The sequence below is a fragment of the Scomber japonicus genome, chromosome 17 (genome assembly GCF_027409825.1).
Source record: "Scomber japonicus isolate fScoJap1 chromosome 17, fScoJap1.pri, whole genome shotgun sequence".
NCBI classification, from domain to species: domain Eukaryota; kingdom Metazoa; phylum Chordata; class Actinopteri; order Scombriformes; family Scombridae; genus Scomber; species Scomber japonicus.
The window spans coordinates 6681788-6695402 of NC_070594.1; the positions used below are offsets into that span (position 1 = coordinate 6681788).

General features: G+C 36.4%; 1 protein-coding gene across 1 annotated transcript; it reads left to right on the forward strand.

Annotated features, from left to right (window-relative positions):
- Nucleotides 1–4981: 4981 nt before the first annotated feature.
- On the forward strand, nucleotides 4982–6598 carry nkx2.2b (NK2 homeobox 2b). Its single transcript, XM_053336551.1, has 2 exons — nucleotides 4982–5231; nucleotides 6090–6598. The coding sequence occupies exons 1-2, from the start codon at nucleotides 4982–4984 to the stop codon at nucleotides 6596–6598; spliced, it is 759 nt and encodes a 252-aa protein (XP_053192526.1).
- The last annotated feature ends 7017 nt before the right edge of the window (nucleotides 6599–13615 follow it).

A 13615-nucleotide genomic window follows, 5' to 3' on the forward strand; every position in this document is an offset into this window, starting at 1 on the left:
CAGAAGCTCAGGTGTGTTGTGTTGTTCCTCACAGGTGCATGAAGATGGAGATGGAGTTGAAGCTACGGTGAATTATGAAAACGATGGAGAACCTTCTGTTTCTATCAGACTCCACTGATCAACAACTTTCACTCCAACATCAACTCAGCAGAGTAAATAACATTTCATCAGATTTTATATGAGAAGTTAAAGCTTTTGTTTGTGTTTTGGTGGGTTTAGGTGGGTGACATTTTTTAACTATCTTGCACAGTGTTGTCACACTTTTCATCCATTTCAAGAATTTAAACTTTATTGTCATACTTTCCTTTTTATAGTGTAGTTTTATCTGTTTTATCATAATTTGTCTAGTTTTGAGATTTGTGAATGGATCTGTCGGTCACAACTTCAATTCACACACTTGAGTTTCTCCCTGCTGATTTGTATATATCATGGACAATATATATATATATATATATATATATATATATATATATATATATACATATATATGTGTGTGTGTGTTTGTGTGTGTGTGTGTATATATGTTAAAACTGCATTTTAGGGTTGTTTTATTTAGTTTAGTTTATTGTTGTATACATTAGTTTTTTGTTTTGTTTTTTTCTATATCGCTATTTTTTGAGCTACTGTAGCAATGAATTATTGTCTTTGTTATAATAAAATTGAAATATAAGAAGAAGAAGAAGAAATGTCATTATTCACATTCACATTATTATTTTTACATTTAACTTCAGGTTGCTTCATATTTCGTGATAAGATCACAGTTTTTAAATTATTATTAGTTTAAATCAACTCAGTGACAACCTGTGTGTGTGTGTGTGTGTGTGTGTGTGTGTGTGTGTGTGTGTGTGGTCATGAATATAGAAGACAGTCTATTGAAGGCTGCAGTCTGAATACCATGACAACTCCCAGCAGCCTCACATGTATTCGCAGTAGTGTGTGTGTGTGTGTGTGTGTGTGTGTGTGTGTGTGTGTGTGTGTGTGTGTGTGTGTGTGTGTGTGTGTGTGTGTGTGTGTTTCAGGCCACTACAAAGTGTTCAGGGGGAAATAAATGGGATAAATGTGGAGGCTGTGCGGTCTTTGTGGCCGTCAGCTCGTCGTGTGTTTGTTTGCAGAGTTCGACCACCCAGCAGGAACACACACACACACACACACACACACACACACACACACACACACACACACGCACACACACACAGCTCAACTCATTGTCACACAGATCACATGCAGTAAACTAGAAAAAACAAAACTCAACCAAACATACAAACCACTATAAAACTATCCCCAAATAAATCAAATCCTGAAGCAGTCTGGTTAGAAATGTCTTCCTTTAAACTTATCAAGTCATTTAATCTTATTTTCAGTTTCCAAGACTTTTATTCTTATTAAAACATGTCAAATTCAGACAATTATGATACTTGTTCTCACTGATTTTGTAGAAATGAGACTTAGTTACTCACAAAACAAGGCTGAAGAAATCAGATCAGTGCATGAGAATCAAAACATGACACTCAAATCTATTAACAATAAATTACAGCTTGATTGGAACTGAAATCAATTGAAATGTAGATTTTTGGTTTGAGCTTTTTAAAAAAAAGCTGCTTAAAAATCTCAATTATTTAAAACGTGATTTGCTTTATTACACTTTCTTTTATATTTAAGCCCTGTCTGTGTATTGTAATAAACCATAGTAATAATAATAAATACTGATGAGTGTTTTCATTATTGATTCATCAATATATCACTTTTGTACATTTTTATAGGTGCTTGTGTCATTTTTTTTATCTTATATTTTGGTTTCCAGAAGTAGCTTTATATGTTATTAACCTGACATGATGATAAATTAGAATTATAGCTGAGAGTTTGTACCAGAAAAAAAAAAAGATACCAAGTTAAACAAAGACAAAAATGAACACAGAGAAAGTCGGTAAAAATTAAACAAAGTTACTTGACAGGTTTAATGAAATGACCAACTGCCATGCACTAAATTTGAGGCTTTTGCGGCCTCTTAAACACAAAACGCAGCATGTAAGTCAGACAGCTTTGGATTGGTACAAAGACAGATTTATACAGCTGTCATATTTCTAACAATGTCTGTCTGTCGGTGGTCGGTCCACCACTTTGGTCCAAATTGCAACATCTAACTAACTGATTGGTGCAACATTTTATAGACAGATTCAAGGCTGTCAGACAATAAATCCAACTCACTTTAATGATCCCCTGTCTTTCTCTCCAGCGCCACCAGCAGGTTGAGTCTACATGCACACAAGCTGGTTATAATCAGGAGTATCTTGGTTATGTTTTGCACGTGTAAACATCTGGTCCTGGTTTCAGAGACCTGGATGTGCTGCCTGGAATAGTTAACCCATCATGGTTTGGACACTCGAGCAGCAGTGACTCACTGTGTTTCACAGGGGAAAACATTTGGTTGGAAGAAGGAGACGAGCAGTCATAACCAGCAGCCAAGGCCACTTTTTGCCAAATTGCAAACTATCTAGCTTCATTGGGATAAGGAAGGCCCATTTATGCTCAACGGACGTACGAAAATGTATACGTCCGTTTCAAAAACGATGTTACCGTCACTGCTCACATACTTCCATGTCTCCTTTACGTTGGCATGGATGTTAACCAAAACATCCACCAGGGGGCAGCACCGAGTCAAACGTATATGACAACAACAAACTCAAAAACAAACATGGCGACTGTGGAGGAGATATTGATAATGTGCCTCTTGCATAAAAGACAAACACGATATGTTTAAAGTTTCTAACCAACTCGCAAAACCTTTCCTCAAAAAGTTCCTCCATTGTTATTTCTTCTTCGTATCTCACTAGAGCTACGTATCGAGTAGTGACGGCAACACTGCCTCCCCGTGGTTTCCGGTGGTACTGCTCCGTTTGGTCCGTATCCGTAAGCTTTATGGAAACGTGCAGAAATACGGACGAAATGAACGCAGAGCACGGACAGAAGGCTCCGTCCGTATCCGTATCTAACGTTGAGCATAAATGGGCCTTTATACTGACATCACCTGAACCCTGAGGCATAATTACATCAGCCTCTAGATGACATGAACATAACTAGAAGTTGTTTTTGCCTGCCTGAATTTTCGACATATAGCCTACTGTTGTTTTTCTTGTGAGGACAGGTTGAAATTCTCCACGTGCAATATTCTTGTTCTTGTTGATTGATTTTATTTTATTTATTTATTCATGTATGATTTGAGATTGAGTGTGATGTGAATCCGCTATTTGAAATACTCAAGTAAAGGACAAGTACCTCAAAATTGTACCTCAAGTACAACACTTGAGTAAATGTACTTAGTTACTTTCCAACACTGGGAGCTAAAGGCTAACAGTTACTTTGTGCTATAAACTAGAACAAACACAAACACAGTCTATTTATAACGGCAGATAGAGATAACTGATGTCTATCTTTTCAGTGAAGAATGTTTATAAATGTCCGTTTTCTTTAAATAGGAAGTCAAATGTTACAGTAGCTGTAATAATCTAAACTATTATAATGAGTATACTAATATAACAATAAGTACAATTAGCCTCTAAACTAATACTCAGCTGCTGTAGTGAAGTAGAGTCAGTAGAGTGTTTGCAGATCAGTCTGTCAGTGACTCTTCATCTGCTCCTCGTAATCCTCACAACAAACACAGAAACAAACACAGTGAGGAGAGAAAGTGTTTGTTTCTGCAGCTCAATCTTTACAGAACAACAGTGTGATGAGAGCTCATGTTTGTCCTCTTATCCTTCAATGTTTCAACATCACAGTGATTCAAAATCCATTCATTTCTCAGGGCAGATTTGTCAATTCAGATTTTTTTTTCATGTGTGTTTGCAAATGTTAAAAAGGTTAGATGTATGTATTGTTTTATTTAAAATCTCTTAAATTTTTTTATGGTATCTTCTTCAAAGTAGTGGATTCATCATAATTTTTCATTTAAATAAATATGTTCTTTTAAATGATTTTTCTTTTTCATTATATTTTATTTTGTTCAACTTGTTTTCATTATATTTTTTACAACTAAATGACACACAGGTAATAAAATAAACTGATTTTTTTATATGAATCTAATTAATTTAATTTTTCATTTATATTTTTGCTTAATTTTGTTTTTTAATCAATTAATCTTTGTTTGTTTAATTTGAATAGTAGATTAATTATACATTTTTCATTTCTTTTCTTCTTTTAAGTCAATTAATTAAATGCTGATGTTAGTTTTTTGGCACATTTATTATTATTATGATTATTATCTGTTATTATTATTATCTATGTTACGTTGTGCTTTGTACAATGAACAATAAAGACTTTCTATTCTACTTTTATTCTATTCTATATAGATAGATGAATAAATAGAATAATAAACAAATAGGCCTAATAATATGAAATAATTTCTATGTGGTCTTCCATAGACTTATAACTTTCTAAATGTGATATATATTGATTTCTAGACATCATACATGTTATTTGTGTATTTTGACGTCTTTTCAGAAACATTAGAGGGTTTTATTTTTTTTAATTCTTCAGTAAACAAGTAAACAGGAAGCGGATCAGTGACTCTATTTCTTTCTAATCCTGCTCATTAAACATTCATCTCCTCCCTGAAACGGCTCCCACACCCTCATCCACTTGACTCCCGGGACCCGCCTCCGTCCTTTTTTTAACGTCACACACACACACACACACACACACACACACACACACACACACACACACACACACACACACACACACACAGTTAAAAAGCTCGGAGGACTCCCTCTCTTAGTGTCTTCTCTTCCTTCATGTATTTCTTCAGCTGTTAAATCGTCTCCGGTAAGGCCCGTTCACGCTCCGGGCTCCAGCTCCGTTTGACGGTCTTCATGGACGCACGCAGCCCGCTCTCCGCTCCTCTTTAACGGGCTGCAGCCGGTGAAACATCGCGGTCACAAACCTGGACCTCTCTGCGTCTCTCTCTCTCCTTCTTCCTTCCTCCATGTCTTTTGGCACCAACATGAGAACGGGCTTCTTGGTGCAGGACATCCTGGATCTGCCCGACTCCCTCACCGGGAGATGCGGCTCCGGGACCGAGGAGACAGAGGAGGACGACACCGAGGAGGCCTCCGTGGAGGTTTCCGGCGCAGAAAACGTGCAGAAACTGGGATTTACCGGGAGGAATATGCGCGAGAGAGGCGAGGGGAGCTTCAGCAGGTGGAGCTGCGGATCCGGTAACCTGCACTTCTCATGTGAGGAGCTTTGATTTACAAAAATAGTCACTGAAAAGTTATTATTTTGACTCATTTTAGACCTTAATTACATTTGAATTGCCTTTAAAAGACGCTCTTCTCTTCGTGCGTAATTATCAAATAAACTGTGGCTGTAATAATTTGCTTCACTGTCATATTTACATCGGATATTCTTATTAATTATTATTATTAATAATAATAATAATAATAATAAGTTAAAGCTCAAAAGTGGTGCTGATGTTCCTTTTTTAACCAGGACAGTAAATTAAAAGGTTTCCACTCCATCATGTTGAAGTGAAAATTATATTTATGTGAAGAGAGATCAGCTGTAATGTTTCATGTTAATGTGAAGCGAAATAATCTGAGTTTAAATCACGTAAAGCGCCTTATAATATAATACTTATGTCAAAAAGAGACCTCACTTCAGTCTTTTGCTGATTTAAATAATTATTAAATTATTTTAACTAGTAGTCTACTACTGTGTAAGTTATATTGTTTAAAATGACACGTGAACAAACAGGCTGCTAGTTTATTAAAATAAACATTGTAAGCCTACTAAATTAAATGACCAAATATTTCAGGATATTTTGGCAGATAATGCTGCTTTGTATAAATAAAATAAATAAACATATTTCTATAGCCATCATATCAAACTAGTGTGCCTAGGTTACAAAATCCACAAATTCTGAAACTTTTGAGGTCATTATCCAAAAAGTGTGTCCTGTTTTAACAAGGAAACATCTTTCATAATGATATTAGGTGTTAGTATAATGTATTGGATTCATATGTAAATAGGGTAAACAAGTCCAAATTGCACACACACTAGGAGTAATCAGATTACTGTCCTCTCCTCTGCAGTACACGGTCTTTCCCGGACCGAGCCTAAATCTCCAGAGTTCTCCCCGGACCCGGAGATGGATGCTGCGGGCGGCTCTGAGCAGAAGAGCCGGGGCAGGAAGCGCAGAGTCCTGTTCTCCAAAGCCCAGACCTTCGAGCTGGAGCGTCGCTTCCGGCAGCAGCGCTACCTGTCCGCCCCGGAGAGAGAGCACCTGGCCGGGCTCATCCACCTCACCCCGAACCAGGTGAAGATCTGGTTCCAAAACCACCGATACAAGATGAAGCGGGCCCGGACGGAGCGCAGCCTGGAGGCGCTGCATCCGCTGCCGGCCCGCAGGGTCGCCATCCCGGTGCTGGTGCGGGACGGAAGGCCCTGCGACCGGATCACAGTGCAGGACCTGGAGGCGACGCTCCGGTCCGGTTTGAGTCTCCCGCTCTGTGCCTACTCTCCACTGCTGCACCCCGGCCTGCAGCAGCAGCAGCACACCGGGGTGCAGCAGCTGGCGCACATGTACCACTGGAGCTGGTGAAGACTTTGACTGATGATACGTTTTCAAAAATACAATGGATGAGCTCATTTCCTCTCAGACCCAGAACCAGAACAGCCCCCCCTTAAAAGATAAATGTGAGATAATGAGAATATTTTTAAAAGGAGTTTGTACATTTATTCCCCCACAATAACAAGGAGACAATTAAAATCTTAAACATAAGAGTACGTTGTTATTAGGCTATTATTGTTATTATTATTATTATTATAGCCTAATAATACAAATACACATCGTCAGATTTAATTTTCATTATTTCTTCTCGGCACTATGTAATTTAAAGGCGAATTTCCCCTCAAAAAAGAAGCATTTTCATCAGAGATAACTAAATACTTTCTCCTCTTTAAGACGCGCAAAACGTCTCAAACTACACTGACTGATGTTGTGGATAAAAAAAAGGACTGAAGTCAAACTGATGTTTTTTTTTTGGACTTTGTGATGTTTACGTTGTTTCGTTGTTTTCGCGAGAAAATGTTTCGGTGTGTTTTATAAAATCTATTTATAATGTTGAACGGTGACTTGTTTTGTAATAAACTGGATATTTATGACGGTGAATAAACGTTGGAGCAGATGTGAGAGTTTTTCATTTCAGCTGCACCAAGATGGATTTTAAACATCAGTTTGTAAGAATCAAGACAATATTGTTATTATTATTTAAAGAGAAATTATCCATATTTTAAAATCAATAATGTGCACAGTATAAATGAGCATTAATACTATATTAACTATACTTTCATGGATGATGTCTATCAGGTTACATCAATGTCAAACTTCTGCAGAATTTCTGAATTAATAATAATGATTATTATCATTATGCAACAAGTTTAAAATTCTGTTACTATAATATTTCTATAATATTCCTAAAGGAGAAATTATACCTGTATTGTCTGTAAGCATCTTTGAGTTTTGTGTTTCTTTAGTAACCTGAGAGGTTTGAGGTGAGTTTATAGTGACTTTATAGTTTTATTTATTTTGCCACCTTCCTGAATCATATCAGAGCAGAAACAGTATTTAAGACAGTGGTTCTCAACCTGAGGTTCAGGGCTCCCAAGTGGGTCCATTTACTGTGAAATACTGATATTTTCACATTTCAGTCTTCTAAGAAACCTTAAAAATTACAGTTTGAGAAGAAAGAAAAAGTCATAACCTTTTAGTAGCAGTTAATAAATAAACACTTTAAATGTTTAGAGGCCAAAAAAGGTTGGCACAGCTTGATATGAGGCATCATGTTTTAGTCATTTAAATAAATAAATGTAGCTGTTTTCACTACTTTAAAGCCCCGGCTGGATTAGACACTGATCCAAGTGAGCTGCTAAAAAGCTTTAAGGCTCATTCAGCATCCTCAAGGTTAAAGCTTTATTAACTGATCTCAAGGTCTGGTGTCACAATTAGTTTAAAGAGCCTCATTATTTCAGCTGATATGGAGCCAACGTGGTGCTGACTTCTCAATTAATTTGTGGTTAATTAAATTACCTCCTCCAAGCATCCATCATGTGTGTGTGATGATGTACAAAGAGGAGGAACAGGGGGATTAATTGGGCTTTTATTCATCTACTCTGGATCGTAATTACCTGAGTACAACCAGAATATACAATAATAACAGAACAATGAAACCTGACAGGAATGAAGTAATCAAAAGTGGAAGAGTTCTTCAAAATGACACCTGATCTACCGATAATGTTTGGTCTATCTGACTGTAATAATGAGACAGATTTAAACATGGATGAGTGGTTTAGATAGTAGTTGAGTAGTTTAGTAATTCATTATGCTTGCAATCAAACAAAATGCAAAAAAAAGATGCAGAATTGCTGATTTCTAAACCTTTATATCTTCCATTGATCTTGGAAATCCTGGCGTTAACTGATTTTTTGTCCACCAGTGTCATGTCATCAGCTTTTAAGTTTAGATAAGTAACATTATCATTCATTTGGAGTCATGTTCCTGTCCACCTGCTGAGTGTAAGTCCAGAATTTACTCTCTTTTAGCTCTGTTTTTACTCTCTACCAACTATCTGAGGGAATCCACTATGTTCACCAGCTAGTCTGCAGATAACTGTGTCTGTTTGCTGTTTGGTGCTTAGCAGGTAGCTTTTTCCCTCTAGTAACAAGCGTCGAGAGTGAACCAACACACTAAAGTTGCAGCCGTGCAGCTAAACAACGAGCTGAAACTCTCTATTATCATGTGTATGTGCAGGTTGATAAAGTAGCATAAATATGTTAATCTTAAACGGGCGTAAACAAGCCAGAAATGTCTTCCACCTCCTAATCTTCTTCTTCTTCTTCTTCTTCTTCTTCCGCCTCTTTTATAGCAGCAGGTGACACATTATAACAGCCTCAAAGCTTTGACCCCCTCCTCCTCCTGTGACATCATCCCGCTGAGATGAGCTGACCTCTGACCCCTCTGGATACAAAGACGTACCCCCGCCCCCCCCCTTTAACCCCCCCAACAAACACACACATGGGGGTCTTTCTTTCCTTTGTCACAACACAGTTAATAGCTGGTTTGCTGGTGAATGAAGATGTTTAATCCTGTCAGATATTCAAATATTAAACCTCACACTAAGTTAAGGACAAAACCTAAATTGGCTCTATATCTGTACCAAATTTGATGTTATAAATGTTTAATTTAAGTATTACTTGCGATGTGTTTATTTAGAGACGCGTCACAGATATTTTATTGTGTGTTTTTTTGTCACTAATCGAGCTGACAGACTTTGTGTTCAGCTGTGTAAGTGTTAATGGAGCTCATTAACAACATTATCCAACAAGAATCAAACACAGACTACAAGCTAGTTACAGAAAGACACACTAACCTCAGAGGATATGATACTAAAGTGAACCTAATCCTATAAGATTGCATAATCCTATATCAAATCTCATGTTTGGATCCAAACCAACAATAAACTGATCGACTAACAAGTATTGTGTGTGTAGCTAAAGTCTGATTCTTCTGTGCTGTAGACCTGTGTTGTTGTCAAAAACACATCAATGAGCCACACTGCTGCAAATAAATTGTGATATATAACACAATAACACAATAAGCTAGAACTACATTCCCACACAGGCTCAATGGTATCCGCTTTACACAGAACTACTCTCTGGAGACTGTAAATGGGATTAGTTATTAGTTTTTGGAGCCGTTTCTAAACAAACTAATGTGATTAAACTCTTCATAATGACTCTTTGGTGTGTTTTTAGTGTAGAACAAGATACATCAAGCTTCGGATACACACACAAAAGACTGCAACTGACGATTTTTCCATTGTCAATGAATCTGTGTATTATGTTCTCTATTAATTGATCAATCAAGAAAATTGTGAAAATGTCGATCACTGTTTCCCAAAACTCAGGATACAACCTATAATGTCTTGTTTTGTCTTGACTGACTGTCATCAACCTAAAAATATTCAGTTTGTTGTCAAAGAAACCAGAAAATATTCACATTTAAGAAGCTGAAACGAGAAGTTTTGGCATTTTTGTCTTTTAAAAAAATGACTAAAATGATAAATCAGTTATTAAAATACACGGTTGGAATACAAGTTGGAATAATGTTGTTGTCAGACACATTCCTGTTTTTATTTTCTATTTTTAACACATCAGTAAACACCTTTGACCAGGTGAAATGAGATTGATCAATACCATTTTGAGAATATACACACTTCATCTATTGAGAAGAAATCACATTTTCACAATCGTTTCATGGAAAGAGGTAAAAAGTATTTTATTCCAACTTTATGGGCGACCGTGTAGTTACTGATTCATTTTCTGTTAAATGACAAATCGATGAATCGTTGCAGCTCTATACACACAACTTGTTAGTTGATCAGTTCATTGTTGATTTAGTTTTGCACATGATAAAAATATAGAAAATCACCAGACTTCACACTTTTCAAATCACCCAGAGAGTCATTACACAGAACTACTCTCCTGAGACTGAAAACATGATCTCTGTTTTTCCTCTTTGACGATATTCTTCAGAGCTTAGAAACATGTGAGCCTAACCCTTTAAAAGGTGACAAGATGACAGTGTTGGATTCACTCATAGATGTTAAAAGAAAAGAGAAAAACAAGGACGTACTCACTGTGACATCACACATCAGTTTGTAGACTTTTGTTTGTCGTTTTAAAGCCTCGAGTTTGCCGATTTGACGGTCACCATCTTTCATGTACCAAGAAGTAACCAACAACGTTTCAGGACTTTGGGAGCTCTGCAGAAAGTCAAGTTTATCTGTAAAGCACAAGATATAAATGAAGCTCAAAACATCATAAAAAGACACATTTAAATAGAGTTTAAAAAGCATTAAATAGAAAGATTCAACAGAGAAATGAAGTATTAAAAACTCACCTGATTGCGAAGGAATCACATGTACACACAGAGAGCTACCTGCCTAACTGTGTGTTATTGTATTATTATCTGCATGGCTCCTGCACGGTCTTAAAGAGGCTTATTTAGTTGCTGTTGTCTTTACAGTGTCTATAATTTGTTAGATTATCTCATCAAAAGGACGGCAGTTTGAAAATTAGCAGCTGGCACATTTACAAAAGTGTTCAGTAATTCAGTAAGTTGTTTAACATGTGATGAAATACTAATACTATAATAGATTGTTTCACAGCAGACATGATTACTGTGTCTGTTGATGGATGGTCATAAAAAAAAACAGGAAAGATAATTCATGTCAGACTGTAACCAGTAATATTTGAAGTCTTATTTCATTGTATTAAATAATTGATTTATCATGCAGTGTTTGTATATTGTGATGTTAATATTGAATTCAGTACACTCTTTCTTTTCTTTTATCAAAGGGAAACAAACATATCCTATTAAATTTCATGTCTGTCTCATCCCTCACACTTTAAACAGTATTTTTTTAAACATATGGTTTGGAAACTGATGTCAGACTTGTTGTTCATCATTCTGACAGCAGGTGGCAGCAAGAGCTTGATCAAATCAGGTTTTTGCTTTCACACACATACACACATTTATCAGATCATGTTCATTATCCCTAAAATTCTGCTTCTTACCAGCAGGGGGCGCTGGTACCTACACACACACACACACACACACAGAGAGAGAGAGAGAGAGAGAGAGAGAGAGAGAGAGAGAGAGAGAGAGAGAGAGAGAGAGAGAGTCTTTCAAATGTCTGTAACACTGAATCATTTGTTGCTTTAAAGTTTTAGTTTTTTCCTCCTCAGCAGATTTAAAATGTGTTTGTAAACAGTCTGTAGTCGTAATTTTCTTGTTTTTTGTGAGTGTTATGTGAGATTTTGAGGGAACTTTGTGTTAAGATCTTTGCCAATTGAAATGTGAAAATCGAGCTCAAACATAAAAGAGTTTTGAGAATGCTTTTGCTGTTTGTGCCATCTAAATAAAGGATAAAACCATCTTCATCATATCTGCTGCAACAGAGCTGTACCTGAACCAGTGAAGAAATATTAAGTTTGGTTTGTGGTTTCAGGACTTTCAGATGAGGAGGAAGGAGGGAGGGAAACTAACATGAAAACAACAAAAACTGATTTATCATATAAAAACAATCTTTATTGTCCAGCTTTAAGTCTGCCTGGGAAACAATTTGAAAATCTGATGCAAATATAGCCAATCTTAATGAACTGGAAAACACAGGGGACTGACTTTTATAGGTTGGATGGCCTTATTGGTAATTAAAAAGCAGCTTAGACTCTCAAACTGAATCATAAAAGACAGACAAATAAAGGGTTCACAGCTTGACTCTGGAAGATGAATATGGACATTAAACCCAATTCAAACTATTTTTGTCATTGTGTATCATGTGATTGTTGTCATTATCAATTTATCTTTAATTACGTAGTTATTTGGGATATAAATGGTCAGAAAATGGTGAAAAAATGTCAATCAGATATAATAACAGACAATAGATAATAACATTAATAATAATAGATAATGATAATAGATAAGATATATAGTTTACTGTCATAGAGGAAAAGATAAACCAGAAGATATTCATATTTAAGAAGCTGGAGTTGGTGATTTCTTCTTAAAAAATGACTTGAAATGATTCACTGATTTATTTTCTGTCAATCAACTGAAGTATTAATCGACTTATTGTTGCAGCTCCAGATGAATGTGATGTTTTGTCACTCATTGTTTGTGGAAATATATATCATAAAATATGTGTAAAATTATGTGTTCATTGAGATTGTTTTAAATGAAAGGAAAACACTTATTAACCTTTTGGTGGCGCTCTGGAGCTCAGAAATGCTTAAACAGTCAGTGGAGAGCTGACACACACATACACACACACACACACACACACACACACACACACACACACACACACATACACACATACACACATACACACACACACACACACACACACACACACACACACGGCTGATGACATGCAAGCGTTTTCTATGTTTCTCATGTTTCTCATGTTTCTTAATGCGGCTTTTACTGCTAAGTGGTGCCGAGTCGGCGCCTTGACCTCCGTCGACCGGCGCACAGACACACTGAATGATTTCTGAAGACCACTTCTGGATGCGTGACCTTTGACCTTTTTTTTCCCGCACACTGTAACAAGGTCAAGATGAAGCCTTTTTTCCCTTCCTCCTGGTACATGCTGAAATATGTGAGCACGATGCAACCTTGGTGATTAAAAAAAAGGAAAACCTGTCACATAGTGGTTTGATGTAGAAGAAAACCAGTGCAGAGAAATGTGACAGGAAGTAACGAGAAGCTGAGCTCAAGATTTTGACTTTTAAAGGCCGTTAAGTAAAATATTGGTTAAGCTGCAAAAATACAGATATATAGAGTTGAGATAACTCATAATATTAATATATCAAGATAAAAACTAATGCAAGCTAAACTAAACAATGGTTATGAAAACTTAAAATATCATCTTTCTGGATCCTCATGTGTATCTTTATGGCTTTAGATTTAGAGTTTACACTAATAAAATTAAAATACAACATATTAGACTTTATTGGGGATAGAAAAGATAAAGTTCTGGATTCATATCCATCT